At 42.6% G+C, this 20131-nt stretch overlaps 1 protein-coding gene across 5 annotated transcripts in view; it reads left to right on the top strand.

The window, feature by feature from the left end:
- Positions 1-20131, top strand: part of trappc9 (trafficking protein particle complex subunit 9) — a 971003-nt gene that overhangs the window by 51938 nt on the left and 898934 nt on the right. For all 5 annotated transcript variants that reach the window (XM_078540606.1, XM_078540605.1, XM_078540610.1 and 2 more), the window contains one exon: positions 13831-13952. In XM_078540606.1, the coding sequence (XP_078396732.1) occupies positions 13831-13952 (122 nt within the window). The remainder of the gene's footprint in view (positions 1-13830; positions 13953-20131) is intronic.

Raw genomic sequence — 20131 nt, 5'->3', positions numbered from 1 at the left:
GACTGTATTGTCCCTTAATCCCTCCGACGTATTGAATGGCTCCCTGCACCATAGGCTAGGTCAGTTTGCTCATCCACCCTGCAGTCCCTCCTCATCCATTCAAGCTGCAAGAAGCTCAAACCTTTTGGACAATTGCAAGGGCTGAGGAGCCTTCACGTCTACATTCTGGGTCCCCATACCTGCCTCACTTGAAGTCCCACCCTCCTGTCACTGACCACGAACCAAATCAGAAGACCCTAGCTGAAGGGGTGTGACTGCCTTCTGGAAAAAAGCGGCCAGGCACCTTGCCTGCCTGGTGCATCAGTGCCTGAAGCTCGGCCTCCAGCACATCAACTCTGAGCTGATGTTCTGCAAATTGCAGACACTAAATGCAGATACGGTTGTTGTGCGTAACACAGCTGTCACCCAGCTCCACATACTACAGCTGCTACACATCACCTGCTCTGCCAACTCTAATATGTTTAATTTAATCAAGTTTAGAGATCACATTCAATGATTATTTGTAGTTATATCAAGTGATTTAACTAGTTAGGCTGTAAATTTTTATTGCAATACTTATCTCCCCAGTACCAGTTTAAACTACTGCCTCCTGTTAGAGAGGGGGAAAAAAAAAGTTTAAAACTCACCAACTACTTGCCTATCTGCTCACCTAATTAATGCTTCTGGTTTTTGGTTCTCCTGTGCTGCTGCTGGTCTCTGGCTCCCTCTCTTGGCCTACCCCTTTTAAGTAAAAGGTAATGTAAAACATCACCTCTTCTCTCAATGCACCAAATCCCCAAGCTCTCGCACTGTCTAGCTGCACTCAGTCACAAGCTGCTACCTTTGAGCTTGCTTACTTCATGTGCTCAGCAAGACTATGTATTTATACTAGTTGAAATTCTACGGAGATGAGTCAGCCCTGCTGCTAGAGAAACTAGTTCAACCAGCCACCTAATTAACTAATTGTAGTTGCCTCGAGTAGGGAGCTTGTTTATCCCTCACTAAGACTGAAAGAAATTTAACTTTTAAAGTAAATTGTAGTTAAATGCAAAATGCAAATTAAACTAGGTTTTAGAAATTTTCGAACAAGAACAGAATAGGAACAGCGCCACCAGCCACTGCCAATCCAGTGCCCCTCAGTCACCATCTCTTGGTGGATCAGTGTTTTACACCTACTACAAAAAGATGAGCAACCCTGAGATTGATACAAAACAGAACTACCAGCAACTTTCTTCCAGAGGAAGAAAGTGCAGTTATTTATAAAGAAAAATGTGTTCGGTTGAGAACATGAATGATTTGGATGGAAGGATGTCCTAAAGATGGAGAATGGTTAGACACCTATTGACGAAAGAAATGGAAGCCTGTCCTGAAGAAGATTGGAACTGCAGATTGTGCGTCCAAGATAAAATAATTGGGACTGTTTAAGAACCAGAAATTGCCAAAGCAGCCAAAGGCATCAGAAATCATAGATGTCAAAGTATTGGACAAAGGGAAGGAAGTCAAGCTAAGAGTGGTTCAATTTGTTGATAAATGAGTAAACTGAAATAACTGTGGTCTGGGCTAATCATGTTTATACTGCTGAGAGGTAGGGTCAGAACAGGGAGCATAGGAAAAAGTCAGAAGGGATAGTGCATTTTGAAAGAATGGTAGGATCAAAAGAAAATGGAACAGAAGAGGGATCGGGACATTGACTGGCATTTAAAAAGTGCTCCAATTCCTGATTCTTGGTATTTGAAAGAAGATGGTAAGAAGTTTTTGTATAAGTACTGGATGTGATGAACGATGATGTTGATGTTATGATCCCCAGCTGAGATTACCCCTGGACAAGCCTGACCCCAGGGTGGAACCCAACCTGACAGATCCAAACTTTTATTTGTTTGTTTAGGTACGTGGAGAGTGGCTACTGAACAGTGTCACAGGAGTCAGCTGATTAACTTTTTTACAAGAGAATAAAACATTTATTCAACAAGAAAAGATGAACTATATTACAATACTCCTTCACCCACAACTATGCCTTTACAGATATATACAGATTTGTAAGGATACAAAAGTCACAAAAGCTATCTTATACTCTAATGTCCACAGTAAGCACCTAGCCCATGTAAACCCTGTGGTCAGACACACCATACTCTGAAATCAAGTAACAGATGCCACCTCAACCAGATGCTATGGATCTCTCCTCAACTCCTCCTAGATGCTTGTTACACCGTGAGCCAACCAGTCTCACTGAATTCCGTCCTTCACACAAGGGTTTCCAATCTCCCCTCTCCTTGGAATCTTCTCCCAAACTGATGTTTTCTCTCAGATGCCTTCCCCAAGGGTTCGCCTCCAGGGTTTCAAACTCTCTTTCTGATGTTCCTCTTCCCTTGGTCACTACATGCATTCAAGCTGTCTTCCATGCATTCTCTCACCAACTCAGCCTTAACAGTACACCACTGCTTCACATGCCCATAGCAAAGAATTGCAGACCTTCAGTTGTCTCTTTGAACCTTCTTGCAGGCTGTTCTCACTTTAAATCTGAAACTTGGAGCCTTTCTCTCTGCCCCTCACTCTTAACTTCACTTAACAGGGCCTTTTCCCAGGTTCCTGTCCTTCCTTTGACTGCAAGGTCTCCTTTGGACATTCCCCTCCTTCGCTCTCCTGGATTTTTGGGGTTTTTCTTCACTTGGGACCTTTTGTCCTTCTGGGAAATCTGCAGTTTCCTCTCCCAGTGTCCATTCTCTTTGGGTCCTGGCTTCAACTGAACTTAAAACTGCTATTTCTTTAGTTGTGTGTGTGTGTGTGTGTGTGTCTGTATGTCTGTGGGAGGAACCTGCCTATCTGCACCCCCCCCCCCACAATTGCTAGGCAACAGCAGTCTTTCTACTTGTGTGTTTACCTTTACCTTATAGCAGTCATATACTCCTTGTTAGAAATGCAAGCAGCCTTTTAAAGTGAAACTAAAACTTCATTTGACCTTAACACACAGATGCAGAAATACAAATTAAACTTAAACTTTAAAATAAAACTCATTCCTAACACCCACAAATACAAATATAACTTAGTTAAACTATCTCTAATTCCTAACATAAAGCTGAAGTCCAAGACTGCTGCAAAGTTTATTGAAGAAAGGGGCAGAAAGAAAACATGTATTAGTCTCTGTTATGAAGGGGATAGCAAGAAATGTTGAGAGCAGCAGTCACTGGAGAGTTGAATATCAGAAAATATCCCTGCTCGTGGTTGTATCTGAAACAAAAGGATGACATTTTAGCACAAATCCATGTGGAATGAATCAGAGTTGGAGATGGTGTTGAAAAGAGATGCCTGTAAAAGTAGGCTTTACTACAAGTTTAAGTATGTTTTAGAGCCTCTTGAGAGAGGGAATTTGAGAGCTTGCAGTAAAGGTGATTGTAGGCACTGCCATCAATGGTGGAGCACAGGAACTGGGGGATGCCCAAGAGGCCAGTATTGGAGGAACCAGAATTCATGGAGGGTTGAATGTCTGATGGAGGTTAGAGGCAGGGAGGACTGAGGCTGTGGAGAAATTTGAACATGATGAGAATTTTAAAATTTGAGACATTGGTTGACGAGGCCATAGTGTAGATTAGCAAGCACACAGCTGATGGGTGAAGTGGACCTTGTGTGAGTTGGGATACATGTAGTGGAGTTTGGATGATCTCAGGTTAATGGAAAGTGGAAGGTGGGTTGCAAGGTGGAGAAGTGTGATTGCAGAGGTAGAAGTAGGTGGACTTGGCGATGGAGAGGACATGGGCATGGAAGCTCAGCTCAGTGTCAAATAGGATGGCAAAGTTGTGGGTATGCAATCAGTGGATGAGGACAAGAGTTGGTATCGGGGACAAAAGCCAATGGCTTCAGTCTTCCCAGTGTTGGATTGGAGGAAATTATGACTCATCCAGGATAGGTTGTTGCACAACCAGCCTGACAACATTGGTGGAATGTTGTAATCAATTATATGTAGTAAGTAATATTAGATTACAAAATTACATAATCATTGTGAATTGAGACATCAGGTTAACAAATATTAGGAATATGGCCATGTGGAAATGAGAACCAGCTTTTTATTCAATTGCAAGGAAAATATGAAAAGTTGCATGTGCCATGAACATTAACCAACTTGTTGGTGTTAGCCTGAACGCAAGTGTGACTGAAAACTTCTTCAGATGTTAGATGGTGATATCTAAATCTGTTGAGACATTTTTATCATAGTATGTTACCATCTGCAATATGTCAACTGTTGCTGTCGCTGGTAAGAGATGATGAATGAGCAAAATGTAATTTCGAAGGAGACTTTTGTAGGAGAGATTTTGTAGAATCTCAATTATATAGTTAAGTTAATTATAAAAGGCAGAAGTGCTTTTTTTTGGGATGTGGTGAACATTATCTATTCCAAATGGTCAAAGTTGTGCATGGATCATGATTTAAAAGCAATTTGTGTTCTAAAATTGAACAAATGTTTCAGGATGGAAGAAAATGTAGCAGCCTGCATAAATGCATTGCGAATAAGGTTGCCTTCCATCGTCAAATGTTGTTCTCATACTAATGATATTTCAGTTCCATCAAGAAAGGAGGGATAACATGTTTCACGCACATCTGCTGAGTCGCCTTCTAGTACAGTTGGGGAAACACTGCATAATATGTGGAGCAGTTGTTGTCTGTAAAATCTACAGGATGTTGAGAAAGCCCTTTGCATCAATTTTACACCAGCACTTGATCTAATTATGTCAATATCTATCTTTAAGGTTTCTGCAGAGGTTTTTTTTGTTCTTCCATAACAAATTGTATTATGAGCTCCTTATCTCCACAGAACTTGTTTTCATTCCACTCCATTGCATTCAATCACAAACCATATTAATTTTGTATCATGTTGATTTACATGTTGATAACACACAATTTGTAATTGAAGCATGTATTTGGCAGAGCAGATTAGCACTCCAGTTGACCTACTTGCCATTCTGATATAAAAGCGGTAGCCCTCCTTCATGTGGTAGCCATCTGAATTCTTTCCTTGGTGATTTAGGAGCAACAGACATTATTTTCTGTGATGGAGATGGCCCACTATGAGTCTGGCCATTGTCTTTTTTTTAAATAAGTCTCTTGTAAACAAGATTACAAATTGTCTTGCTATGATTATGCATGCTTGTTTAATCACTTGTTATCTTCTGTGCAAAATGTTTGTCGTGCACAAAACTAATGGTATCTCACAAATTGTACAGGGATTTTTATTTTCCTATTTAGCTGATCATTTTAAGCTATAATCTGAATTTTGTATCAAAGCTAAGTATGATGCATTTACAGTATCTAACAATAATTATTTGCTGCAGTTTGAGTTGGTGTTGTAAAATATTGCTGAAATGCGGTAAGATCCAATCACTTGGGACGTTATTGGATGTTTTTAATTTGTAGACTGGAGCTTTTATTTGCTGGATAGCTGGCTGATTTAATAAAATTCATATTTTTGAGAGAAAAGAGACAACTGTGTTTAATCTTAATGTAGAACTAAAATGGATGAAGTTACTGTTAATGAAGCTATTATTCAAATAAGGATCAAATCTCTCTTCCAATCCTCTTAACTTTTTATTCAGGTACAATGCAATTTGTGAGAGTAACATCACCAAAAGGTACAAGTAAATTGTAGAAAGAAACATTTAAAAATAACACTTGGATACTTCAGCATTTGACTTGAGGTTTTGGGAATTGTTCACAAATCTTCCCAGACTTGTATAGGCTATCGGGAACTCGAGCGTGACCCTTTAGTTTCAGCAGTAATTTTATTTAAAAATCTTACTGATCTAAATAATATGAATTTAAATGTAAATTTCCATTCAGATTTCAGGCAGCATGATACAAAATCTGTTGGGCATCTTTCTGTGCCTGAACTGTTTTTCCTACAGCCCTACATTTCATCGACCAGCTCACTGGCCAGCAATCCTAATAGTGAAATGCATTGGGTCAAGCAGCTCAAATATCATGCCACTTATGCCATAAATAGGCATAACTTTCTTTCTTTAAATTCTTAAATTTGTATTATGAAAACTGCAAAGAAAGTTGAGGAGATGTATGCCTCTACATTCCTTGTGTCACAGGAATAGCTATTTTTACCTTTGACAAATTTCATAGATTCTAAAAAGAGTGCAAATAGAATTTTAAAAAGGGTGTGTGGAAAATTTCTCATTTTCCCATGACCAAGTTTTTGGAAGAGTTAAGAAAACTGAACATTGTTGTTATTATTATTTTTATAATTGCCCAAGGGATTATAGTGAAAATTATCCTGGGGCATCACTAGTTATTGCTTACAGATGCAAGTATGTCCTCACCTGTTGCTATTTAACATTCAGCCAATTTCCTGTGTATGCACTGAGCTTGTCTCCAGTTTCATGAGCCTGAATTCTGTGCGTTCCAAGTGCTTGCTTACCCTACCACCTTAAATTGGCGAGCCAGCATGAACTTGTGAAGGGATGAACCTGATGGAATTATTTGAAGAAGTGAATAAAGTAGTAGACAGGAAATGTCTAGGGATCTCATTTATATGGACTACTAGAAAGCATGGAAGTATCTCATAAGAGGCTGTTGGTTGAAGTTGAAGCTCTTGGAATTGAAGGCAGATTTTAAGCTGATGTAAAAAATTAGCAGTTTGGAAGGAGACAAAGCAGGGCAGGTACTCTAATTGGTAGGTTTTTTTAAAATTAACATGTAAAGTTGACTTGTATCCTGTTCACTTCCATTTATCCCATGTTTGGTACCATATGTTCAAATGATTCACTTGTGTTGGACATTTTTACTTGTAGGGTGACCAGGGTGTTTGCAATTTTTAAATTCTGTTGTGGGATGTGGGCGTCGCCCGCTAGGCCAGGATTTATTGCTTATTGCTAATTGCCCTTGAAGGTGGTGGAGAGTTGCCTTCTTGAAGCGCTGCAGTCCATGTGGCGTAGGTACACCCACAATGCTGTTAGGGAGTTCCAGGATTTTGACCCAGTGACAGTGAAGAAAAGGCAATATATTTCCAAGTCAGGATGGTGAGTGACTTGGTGGGGAGCTTCCAGGTGCTGGTGTTCCCATCTATCTGCTGTCCTTGTCCTTCTACATGGTAGTGGTTGTGGGTTTGGAAGGCGCTGCCTAAGTAGGCTTGGTGAGTTCCTGCAGTGCATCTTGTAGATGGCACACACTGCTGACACTGTGCATAGGTGGTGGAGGGAATGAATGTTTGTGGATGTGGTGCCAATCAAGTGGGCTGCTTTGTCCTAGATGGTGTCAAGGTTGAGTGTTGTTGGAACTCACTCAGGCAAGCAGAGAGTATTCCATCACACTCCTGACTTGTGCCTTGTAGGTGGTGGACAGGCTTTGGGGAGTCAGGAGGTGAGTTACTCACTGCAGAATTCCTAGCCTCTAACCTGCCCTTGCAGCCACAGTATTTAAATGGTTAGTCCAGTTTAGTTTCTGGTCAATGGTAACCTCCAGCATGTTGTTAGTGGGGGATTCTGTGATGGTAATGCCATTGAATGTCGAGGGGTGATGGCTATGTTCTCTCTTGTTGGAGATGGTCATTGCCTGGCATTTGTGTGGCATAAATGTTACTTGCGGCCTGTCAGCCCAAGCCCGGATATTGTTCAGGTCTTGCTGCATTTGGACATGGACTGCTTCAGTATCTGAAGAGTCATGAATGGTGCTGAACATTATGCAAACATCAGCGAACATCCCCACTTCTCATCTTATGATGGAAGGAAGGTCATTGATGAAGCAGCTGAAGATGGTTAAGCCGAGGACACTACTCTGAGGAACTCCTGCAGTGATGTCCTGGAACTGAGATGATTGACCTCCAACAACCACAATCATCTTCCTTTGTTCCAGGTATGACTCCATTCAGCGGAGAGTTTTCCCCCGGTTCCCATTGACTCCAGTTTTGCTAGGGCTCCTTGATGCCACACTTGGTCAAATGTTGCCTTGATGTCAAGGGCAGTCACTTCCACCTCACCTCGGGAGTTCAGCTCTTTTTTCCATGTTTCAGCCAAGGCTGTAATGAGGTTAGGAGCTGAGTGACCCTGGTGGAACCCAAACGGAGCATTAGTAAGCAGGTTATTGCTAAGCCAGTGCCACTTGATAGCACTGTTGATGACCCCTTCCACCACTTATCAAGAGTAGACTGGTGTAACTGGCTGGATTGGATTTGTCCTGGGCACACCTGGGCAATTCTCCACGTTGGTGGTAGATGCCAGTGTTGTAGCGGTACTTGAACAGCTTGGTCAGGGGCATGGCAAGTTCTGGAGCACAAGTCTTGTGGACTATTGCTGGACTATTGTCAGGGCCCATAACCTTTGCAGTATTCACTGCCTTCAGCCACTTCCTGACGTCACGTGGAGTGAATCAAATTGGCTGAAGACTGGCATCTATGATGCTGGGGACCTTGGGAGGAGGCTGAGATGGAATGTCCACTCGGCACTTCTGGCTAAAGATTCTGGAAAATGCTTCAGCTTTGTCTTTTGCACTGATGTGCTGGGTTCTCCCATCATTGAGGATGAGGATATTTGTGGAGCCTCCTCCAGTGAGTTGTTTAATTGTCCTCCACCATTTATGACTGGATGTGACAGGACTGCGGAGCTTAGATCTGATCCGTTGGTTGTGGAATCGCTTAGCTCTGTCTATCATTTGCAGCTTATGCTGTTTGACATGCAAATAGTCCTGTGTTGTAGCTTCACCAGGTTGAAGAACGAAGAACAAAGAAAAGTACAGCACAGGAACAGGCCCTTAGGCTCTCCAAGCCTGCGCCGATCATATTGCCCATCAACTAAAACATTTTGCACTTCCGGGGTCCGTATCCCTCTATTCCCATCCTATTCATTTATTTGTCAAGCTGCCTCTTAAACACCACTATCGTACCTGCTTCCACCACCTCCTCTGGCAGCGAATTCCAGACACACTCAACCCTCTGCGTAAAAAAACTTGCCTCACACATCATCTCTAAAGTTTTCTTTTCTCACCTTAAATCTATGTCCCCTAGTAATTGACTCTTCCACCCTGGAAAAAGCTTCTGACTATCTACTCTGTCCATGCCACTCATAATTTTGTAAACTTCTATCAAGTCGCACCTCAATCTCCGTCGCTCTAGTGAGAACAATCCGAGTTTCTCCAACCTCTCCTCATAGCTAATAACCTCCAGACCAGGCAGCATCCTGGTAAACCTCCTCTGCACCCTCTCCAACGCCTCCATATCCTTCTGGTAATGTGGCGATCAGAATTGCACGCAATATTCCAAGTGTGGCCTAACCAAGGTTCTATACAGCTGCAGCATGACTTCCCAGCCTTTATACTCAATACCCCTGCCAATGAAGGCAAGCATGCCATATGCCTTCCTGACTACCTTATCCACCTGCGTTGCCACTTTCAGTGACCTGTGGACCTGTACACCCAGATCCCTCTGCCCGTCGATGCACTTAAGGGTTCTGCCATTTACTGTATAATTCCTGCCTGTATTAGACCTTCCAAAATGCATGACCTCGCATTTGTCCGGATTAAACTCCATCTGCCATTTCTCCGCCCAAGTCTCCAACCGATCTAAATCCCGTTGTATCCTTTGACAATCCTCTTCACTATCTGCAACTCCTCCAACCTTAGTGTCGTCTGCAAACTTACTAATTAGCCCAGTTAGATTTTCCTCCAAATCATTTATGTATACTACAAACAGCAAGCGTCCCAGCACTGATCCCTGCGGAACTCCACTAGTCACAGCTCTCCATTCAGAAAAGCACCCTTCCACTGCTACCCTCTGTCTTCTATGACCAAGCTAATTCTGTATCCATCTTGCCAGCTCACCTCTGATCCCGTGCGACTTTACCTTCTGTGCCAGTCTGCCATGAGGGACCTTGTCAAAGGCCTTACTGAAATCCATGTATATAACATCCACTGCCCTTCCACCGTCTTTGTCACTTCCTCGAAAAACTTGATCAAGTTAGTGAGACACGACTTACCCTTCACAAAACCATGCTGCCTCTCACTAATACGCCCATTTGCTTCCAAATGGTAGTAAATCCTGTCACGAAGAATCTTCTCCACTAATTTCCCTACCACTGACGTAAGGCTCACCGGCCTGTAATTTTCTGGATTACCCCTGCTACCCTTCTTAAACAATGGAATAACGTTGGCCATTCTCCAGTCCTCTAGGACCTCACCCGTAGCCAGTGAGGATACAAAGATTTCTGCCAAGGCCCCAGCAATCTCCTCCCTTGCCTCCCTCAGTACTCTGGGGTAGATCCCATCTGGCCCTGGGGATTTATCCACCTTAATATTCTTCAAGACGCCTAACACCTTTTTTGATCTCAACATGATCCAGGCTATCTACACACTGTTCCCTAGACAAATCGACCGCTAAGTCCTTCTCTTTGGTGAATACTGATGAGAAGTACTCATTAGTATCTCTCCCATTTCTTCTGGCTCCACACACAGATTCCCACCTCTGTCCCTGAGTGGGCTACCCTTTCCCTGGCTACCCTCTTGCTTTTTACATATGTATAAAAGGCCTTGAGATTTTCCTTAATCCTGGTTGCCAATGACTTTTCATGACCCCTTTTAGCCCCCCTTACTCCTTGCTTAAGTTTCTTCCTACTTTCTTTATATTCTCCATGGGCTTCATCTGTTCCCAGCCTTCTAGCCCTTACGAATGCTTCCCTTTTCTTTTTGACTAATCTCACAATATCCTTCGTTATCCAAGGTTCCTTATCCTTCATCCTAGCAGGAATATGCCAGTCCTGAATTCTTATCAACTGACGTTTGAAAGCCCCCCACATGTCAGTTGTTGATTTGCCCTCAAACATCCGCCTCCAGTCTAGATTCCTCAGTTCCTTCCTAATATTGTTATAATTAGCCTTCCCCCAATTAAGCACCTTAACCCGAGGACTCCTGTTATCCTTATCCACCAGTACCTTGAAACTTACTGAATTATGGTCACTTTTCCTGAAATGCTCCCCTACTGAAACTTCAACCACCTGGCCGGGTTCATTCCCTAATACCAGGTCCAGTATTGCCCCTTCCCTAGTTGGACTATCTACATATTGTCTCAGGAAGCCCTCCTGGATGCACCTTACAAATTCTGCACCATCCAAACCCCTAGCACTGTGATTCCCAGTCAATATAGGGAAAGTTAAAATCACCCACCAGAACAAGCCTATTGCTTTTACATCTTTCCAAAATCTGCCAACATAACTGTTCCTCAATCTTCCGCTGGCAATTGGGAGGCTATAGTAAATCCCCAACATTGTGACTGCACCCTTCCTATTCCGGAGCTCTACCCATATTGCCTTGCTGCATGAGCCCTCCGAGGTGTCCTCCTGTCGCACAGCTGTGATATTCTCCTTAACCAGCAGTACAACTCCCCCACCTCTTCTACATCCCTCTCTATCCTGCCTGAAACATCTAAATCCTGGAACGTTTATCTGCCAATCCCGTCCATCTTTCAACCAAGTCTCTCTAATAGCAATAACACCAGAGCCCCAAGTACTAATCCAAGCTCTAAGCTCATCTGCCTTGCCTGTTATACTTCTCGCCTTGAAATAAATGTATTTCAGACCCCCAGTCCCACTGTGTTCAGTAATTTCTCCGTGCCTGCTCTTCCTCTTAGTCCTACTGGCCATATTCACTAGTTCCCAGTCATTTATTTCACCTGCTGACCTATTGCTTTGGTTCCCACCTCCCTGCCATACTAGTTTAAACCTTCCCGAGTGACACTAGCAAACCTCGCAGCCAGGGTATTGGTGCACCTCCAGTTTAGATGCAACCCATCCTTCTTGTACAGGTCCTACCTGCCCCGGAAGAGATCCCAATGATCCAGATATCGGAAACCCTCCCTCCTGCACCATCTGTTCAGTCACGTGTTTAGCTGCACTATCTTCCTATTTCTAGCCTCACTGGCACGTGGCACAGGGAGTAATCCTGAGATTACAACCCTAGAGGTCCTGTTTTTTAACTTTCTGCCTAACTCCCTGAACTCCCGCTGCAGGACCTCATCACTCTTCCTGCCTATGTCGTTAGTACCAATGTGTACCACGACCTCTGGCTGTTCTCCCTCCCCCTTCAGAATGACACTTCCGTTTTTAGACAAGCCTGGTGCTGTTCCTGCCATTCCCTCCTGCACTCTTGAGTGTTGATCTCTTTACTTGGTAATGGTTGATTGAGGGATATGCTGGGCCATGAGATTGCAGATTGTGGTGGAGTACAATTTTGGTGCTGCTGATGGCCCACAGTGCCTCATGGATGCCCAGTCTTGAGTTGCTAGATGTGTTTGAGATCTATATCATTTAGCATGGTGGTAGTGCCATACAACATGGTGGAGGATATTCTCAGTGTGAAGATGGCACTTCGCCTCCACAAGAATTGTGTGGTGGTCACTTCTACTGATACTGTCATGGACAGATGCATGTGTGGCAGGTGAGGATGAGGTCAAGTATGTTTTTGCTTTTTGTTGGTTGCCTCACCACCTGCCGTAGACACAGTCTAGCAGCTTTATCCTTTAGGACTCCGGTCAGCTTGGTCTATAATGATTCTACCGAGCCATTCTTGGTGATGGACATTCAAGTCCCCCACCCAGAGTACATTTTGCACCCTTGCCACTCTTATTGCTTCCTCCAAGTAATGTTGAACATGGAGGAGTACTGATTCATCAGCTGAAGGTGGTCGGTACATGGTAATCAGTGGGAGTTTTCCTTGCCTATGTTTGACCTGATGTCTTGACACTTCATGGGGCCTGGAGTCGATGTTGAGGACTCCAAGGGCAACTCCCTCCCAACTGTATACAACTGTGCCACCACCCCTGGTGTGTCTGTCCTGCTGGTGGGACAAGACTTCCCAGGGAATGGTGATGGTGGTGTCTGGGACATTGCCTGTAAGATATGGTTCCATGAGTATAACTATGTTAGGCTTGCTTGACTAGTCTCAGACAGCTCTCCCAATTTTGGCACTAGCCCCCAGATGTTAGTAAGGAGGACTTCGCAGGGTCGAAAGGGCTGAGTCACATGTAGACCAGACCAGGTAAGGATGGCAGATTTCCTTCCCTAAAGGACACGAGTGAACCAGGTGGGTTTTTACGTCAACCGACAATGGTTTCATGGTCATCATCAGACTTTTTAAATTCCAGATTTTTTTTTTTTGCTGAATTCAAATTTCACCATCTGGCTGTGGTGGGATTCGAAACCGGGTCTCCAGAGTATTATCCTGGGTCTCTAGATTATTTGCCCAGTGACAATACGTCACCGACAGTATGCCATTGCTGAATATTTGGAACTCCTTTTACTCCAGCAACAGCCAAGAACACGGACTATGCAATTCAGTTATGTCAGATCCTGGCCACATAGTCACTGAAGATAGGCTTTGAGGCTACCCTTCATAATTTTCTCTTGAAGCACAAAATTGAGGTTTAGCATGACATTACTGAATAGAGTGTGGCTTGTTCCACATGGATGGGTTCCAAAGGATCACCATACTCCTGATAGTTGTTTGTGCATAGTGCTGTGATCACAGGCACACAGTTGCACTGGATTATCAATTCAATGCCTTTGGTTTTTCTGGATCGTGAGCAGTAGGAGCCATAGTTTTGACAAGATATCATAACTAGATGTTTTATGATCCAATGCAAGTTTACAGAATAGAAGATACTCTCTTGGGCCATCACATTTGTGTTTTAATCTTTTCTGTCTGACCAAAACAAAATGATTTGAGTTGTGACCAGTGATGACTGTTGTTTGATGTAAATTTTTCTGAATTCAACGACTATGTTTAATCTTTTTTTGATATCCTGTATGGGAACATAGGGATTTCTACACAGGACTTTCACTTTAAAATGCTTATTTTGTTGCTTTTCTAAACCTCCAGGTGCATTGACAACAAATGGCATCAGTGCAGACACTAGTACTGAGATTGGAAGAGCGAAGAACTGTCTGAGTCCTGAGGATATTATTGACAAATATAAGGAAGCAATTACTTACTTTGGGAAGGTAATCTTGAAATAGTGCACTGTAGAGTTTCAGTTTTTGTGACTTGTTTCCTACTGGAACTTGTGTATATTCTAATTGTTAGAAAGAAATGAGGGTAAAGCATGAGAGGCATTTGGACGCTACTGAAAATTAATTGACTTTGTATCAACCATCCTTTACATACCGTAGAAATTTAGCAAAGCTTGCTTTTGTTACGAACAGGAGAGAGACAGTTCAAACTAGTGATTTCCTCTTACCACCTGTCCGTAAGCAAAGTTTTGAATTACTTTTTGGAAGAATAGGTGGTAGTGTGTTTTCCCAACCCCTTGATTTTTGTAATCCAATTTTTACACAGCAGACTCGAGTCAGGATTGGCTCAGGAGCTTAGGGTGGAATTTTCTGCTCCCGTTGGTGGCGGGCATGTTTGGCAGTGTGAGTGGACGATATGGCGTGAAGGCCAAAAATTGGTTTTACGCTGCTGTGAAACCAGTTTGTGATCATCCACTCCCATCAATGATGGGCCACATTCCTGCTGCCACATGTCAGGAACCTTGTTTCCAATACTTCAGCATCTCATTATAAGCCTTGCTTGCCGGCACTTCAAAGAGTAAAGAAAAGACGAGAGAAAGGTATTAATGTGGGAAATGATAAACAGACCATGACAGGAAGGGACAGAGTGCAGTGAGTACAAATCTAAGAGTAAATCAGCAGATGAGGCTGGAGGTTACTAAAATAATAAAAGTTCAGAAGTATAGGCTCTGTATCTGAATGCACGTAGCATTCGAAACAAAACATATGAACTGATCGCTCAAGTAGAAATAAATAAGTACGAGCTGATGGCCATTACATTTGGATCTGAATATTGAAGGGTGCGTGACATTGAAAAAGAATAGGAAGTGAGGGAATGGTGGAGGTGTGGCTCTGTTAATTAATGATGGTATTAGCACATTGGAGAGGGATGACCTAAGTTCAGGAAACCAGGATGTAGAAATGGTTGGGTAGTGATGAGAAATAATAAAGGCAAGAAGCCACTTCTGGGAGTGGTATACAAGTCCCCTCACAGTAACCACAAGGTAGGACAGGATATAAAGGAAGAAATAATGTGAGCTTGTCAGAAAGGTATGGCGATAATCAAGGGGCATTTTAATCTGCATGTGGACTGGAAAAATCAGTTGGGCAAAAGTAGCCAGGATGAGGAATTCATAGAATGTTTTTAAGATAGTTTCTTAGAACAGCACATTCTGGAGCCAACCAGAGGGCAGGCTATACGAGACCTGGTATTGTGCAATGAGATAGTGAAGGCACCCCTAGGTAGCAGCAATCATAATATGCTTAAATTTTACATTCCACGTGAGGGAGAGAAGAGTGAGTCCAAGCCTAGTATTTGAAACTTAAATAAGGGCAATTATGAGGGCGTGAAAGCACAGCTAGCTAAAGTAAACTGACAAATGAGGTTAAGGGATAGCTCAATCGAGATGCAGTGGCAGATGGAATGTATCTATTCTGTGTATTCTAACGAGAGAGAAAAATTCCAAGGGGCGGACCCACCATCTATGGTTAACTTTAAAAAAAAGAAAATTAAAGGTAGTATCAAACTTAAAGGAAAAACATATAATTGCGCAAAGATAGGTGGCAGGTCAGTAGATTGGACAGAATATAAAAAACAGCCAAGAATGACCAAAAGATTGATAAGGAAGGAAAAATGAGAGTACAGGAGAAAGCTAGCTAGGAATATAAAGACAGATAGTAAGAATTTCAATAGATATTTAAAAAGGAAAAGAGTTAACCAAGTGAGTATTGATCCTATAGAATGTGAGTCTAAATTAATAATGCAAAATAAGGAGAGAGCAGATGAATTGAATAAGTATTTTGCATCAGTCTTCAGTTTTGAGGATACAAGTAACATCCCAGAAATAGCTGTAGATCAGGAAATGGAAGGGAGGGAGGAACTCTGGGTTTGTGATAGGGTGGTGGTGGGGGGTGGGGTAGAAATTAAAGCACCAGGGAAGTGGTACTGACAAATGTTGGAGCTGTGGGCTGACAAGTACCCAGGCCCTGATGAATTTCACCTTAGGGTCTTGAAAGAAATGGCTACTGAGATAGTTGATGTGTTAGTTTTAATTTTGCGAAATTCCCAAGATCTGGGGAAGATTCCATTCGATTGTAAAATAGCACATGTAACTCCTTTATTCAAAAATGAAGTGAGTCAGAAAGCAGGAAACTACAGGCTAGTTAGCTTAACATCTGTCATAGGGAAAATGTTGGAAGCTATTATTAAAGACGTTATAGCAGGATACGTGGGGAAAAATTGAGGGCAATCAGGCAGAGTCGACATTGTCTAAGGGAAATCATGTTTAACCAACTTATTGGAGTGATTTGAACAATATGTATAACGTGGAATTGGTGAGTGTACTGTATTTATATTTCCAGAAGGTATTCGGTAAGGTGCCACATCAAAGGTTATTGTGAGCAATAAAAGTTCATGGTGTGGTAGGTAAGATATTGGCATGGATAGAAGATTGGCTAGCTAACAGAAAACAGAGGGCAGGCATATATTGGTCAATTTCTGGTTGGCGAGATGTTACGAGTGGTGTGTCACAGGGATCAGTGCTGGGGCCTCAACTTTTTACAATTTATACAAATGACTTGGATGAAGGGACTGAAGGTATGGCTGCTAAATTTGCTGATACCAAAAGGATAGGTAGGATGGTAAGATGTGAAGAGAACACAAGGAGGCTACAAAGGGATATTGATAGGCTAAGTGAATGGGCAAAGACCTGGCAAATGGAGTATAATGTGGGCAAATGTGAAATTGTCCATTTTGGCAGGAAAAATAAAAAAACATATCTAAATGGTGAGAGATTGTAGAGCTTTGTGGTGCAGAGGGATCGAGGGGTACTATTGCATGAATCGCAGAAGACTTGTATGCAGGCACAGCATGTAATTAGGAAAGCTAATAGAATGTTATTGTTTATTGGGAGGGGAATTGAATACAAAAGTAGGGAGGTTATGCTTCAATTGTACAGGGCTTTGGTGAGACCACATCTGGAGTACTGTGTCCAGCACTGGTCTCCTTAATTAAGGAAGGATGTAAATTCATTGGAAGCAGTTCAAAGAATGTTTACTCAATTAATAGTTGGATTGAGCAGGTTGTCTCATGAGAAAAGGCTAAACAGGCTAGCCTTGTATCTGTTGGGAGTTTAGAAGAGTAAAAGGTGACTTGAGTGAAACTTATAAGATAATGAGGGGTCTTGACGGGTGGATATGGAGAGGATGTTTCCTCTTGTGGGAGAATTTAGGACTAGGGGCCACTGTTTAAAAATAAGGGATCTCCCATTGAGGACAGAGATGAGAATTTTTATCTCTGAAGGGTTCAGAGCCTTTGGAACTCGTCCTCAAAAGGAGGTGGAAGCAGAGTCTTTGAATATTTTTAAGGCAGAATAAGATAGATTTTTGATTAACAAGGGGGTGAAAGGTTATCAGGGGGTAGGCTGGAATATGGAGTTGAGATTGCAATCATATCAGCCATTATCTTATTGAATGGTGGAGAAGGCTTGAAGGGCCGAGTGGCCTATTCCTCATCCTAATTCGTATGTATGTTTGTGTGTAGCTCGTCCCCGAACCCTCACACCTTACCAATTTAATTTATTGATTTTAATGCTGAAATTTTGAGCTGCAGATTTACTTCTACATGAAAATAATTGTATGATAGATGGTATAGATCGTGCTCCATTTATTACCAACTACGCTGTTAGATGTGGTGAGTTCAAATTGTTGGTTTAGTCAATGATTGAATTTGGCCATCTCTCTCATAGATTTATGATTGCATGAGCTGCATCTTGAACATAATGCAGTTGTACTGAGCCTATTTTAATTAGAGGCACACAACAGCTGGTTGGTGGACAGAGAATACCCATTGCCATCTGTTGTTTCTGCTATGAGGATTGTATCTCGCTCGTGCAGCCTGTGATCTGGGGGTGTCAGTGGTACTCTGAAATAGTTCACCAACTTAAAAAAGCAAGGAATCCCCAGCATCAGGCCAGCAGAGAACCTGGTGAGGGAGAGACCGGCTCCATGGAACTGATTCAAATTTTTTTATGTGGACCCAGGAGGAGCTGTGCTGCTCTTTGAGACCCCAAACGAATATAACAAAAAAAGCACTGTGGCAATTTATTTGAGCAGCATCCAGTTTCCCCTTTAAGGATTTGCATATTTCAGTGACCTCCTGCCTGAAACAGGCAGCACAGTGGTGGCTGCCCATCTCGGGATGTTAACCAAGATGGCAAAGGCTGGAGCACTAAATTAAGCGGGCGACATAAAATCATAGAATCATGAGGGAGCCAACACTGAATCGACAAGCTAAATGTCCTCTTGACCTTCTCGTTAAGGAGAACAACTCTAATTATCCAATCTGTCTTGGTAATTGAAGCCCCTCAACCCTGGAACCACTGTTGTAAATCTTTTTTGCACTTTCTCTGAAGCCTTCAAGTCCTTCCTAAAGTGCAGAGCCCAGAATTGGGCACAATATTCCAGTTGTGCCCAAACCAGTTTTTTAAATGAAAGTTCATTGTGATCCCCTTGCTTTTGTATCCTTTGCCTCGATTTTATAAAATCCAGGATCCCATATGCCTTTTTAATCACTTTCTCGATCTGCCCTGTCAAGTTCAATGATTTGTGTGCATATACTCTGAGGTTCTTCTGTTCTTGCACCCCATTAGAATTGTACCCTTTAGCTTAGACTGCCTTGTTCTTTCAACCAAAATGTAGCACTTTGCATTTAGAACCATAGAAAAGTTACAGCACAGAAGGAAGCCATTCGGCCCATCTTGTTCATGCCAGCCCGAGGACACCCAGATGCCCTTTCTAATCCTACCTTCCTGCACCCGGCCCATAGCCCTGCAGCTTACAGTGCTTAAGGTGTAGATCCAGGTACTTTTTAAAAGAGTTTAGAGTTTCTGCCTCTACCACCAACTTGCGCAGCGAATTCTAGACACCCACTACCCTCTGCGCAAAAAAGGTCTTCCTCATGTCCCCCCCTACACCTTCTGCCACTTATCTTGAATCTATGTCCCCTGGTTCTAGAATTCTCCACCAAAGGAAACAATTTTATCCTGTCCACTCTATCTATTCCCCTCATAATTTTGTACACCCCAATCAAGGCACATATCAGCTGCTTTTGTTCTAAGGAAAATAACCCCAACTTATCCAATCTCTCCTCTTGGCTACAATTTTCTAACCCTGGCAACATTCTTGTAAACCTCCTCTGCACTCCCTCCAGAGCTATTACGTCCTTCCTGTAATGTGGTGACCAGAACCGCACACAATACTCCAATTGTGGCCTCACCAGTGTTTTATACAATTCCAACATTATATCCTTACTTTTATATTCTATACCTCTGCCAATGAAGGAGAGCATTCCATGTGCCTTCTTTACAACCTTGTCTACTTGAACTGCTGCCTTCAGGGACCTGTGTACTTGTACACCAAGATCTCTCACTTCATCTACCCCTCTTAGTATATTCCCATTTATTTTGTAATCCCTGTAACTGTTTGACCTCCCTAAATGTATGACCTCACACTTTTCTATGTTGAAATCCATCTGCCACTTTACCACCCGCTCCACCAACCCATCTATATCGTTTTGGAGATTATGGCTATTCTCTGCACTATCCACTACTCGGCCAATCTTTGTGTCGTCTGCAAATTTCCCAATCGTTTCCCCCACGTTCACGTCCACGTCCAAATTGTTAATATATAACACAAACAGCAAGGGTCCCAACACCGAGCCCTGTGGAACACCACTTGAGACAACTTTCCATTCGCGAGGGCATCCATCGACCATTACCCTTTGTTTCCTGTTACAAAGCCAACCTTTTATCCAGCTTGCCACATTACCCTGAATCCCATGGGCTTTTACTTTCCTGACCAACCTGCCATGTGGGACCTTGTCAAATGCCTTGCTAAAATCCATGTACATAACATCCACTGCACTACCTTCATCAACCCTTCTTGTCACTTCCTCAAAGAATTCAATCAAATTTGTGAGGCAAGACCTTTCTTTAACAAATCCATGCTGACCACCCCTGACTAGTCCATGCCTTTCCACATGATAGTTAATCCTACCTCTCAGGATTGATTCTACTAATTTGCTCACCACCGATGTAAGACTAACTGGCCTATAATTGTTTGGCATTTCCTTT

This window comes from Cetorhinus maximus, chromosome 4 (genome assembly GCF_964194155.1).
Source record: "Cetorhinus maximus chromosome 4, sCetMax3.hap1.1, whole genome shotgun sequence".
In the NCBI taxonomy this organism is placed as follows: Eukaryota; Metazoa; Chordata; class Chondrichthyes; order Lamniformes; family Cetorhinidae; genus Cetorhinus; species Cetorhinus maximus.
Note: the sequence above shows the minus strand (reverse complement) of the source record. Positions and strands in the feature narration are given on the sequence as shown.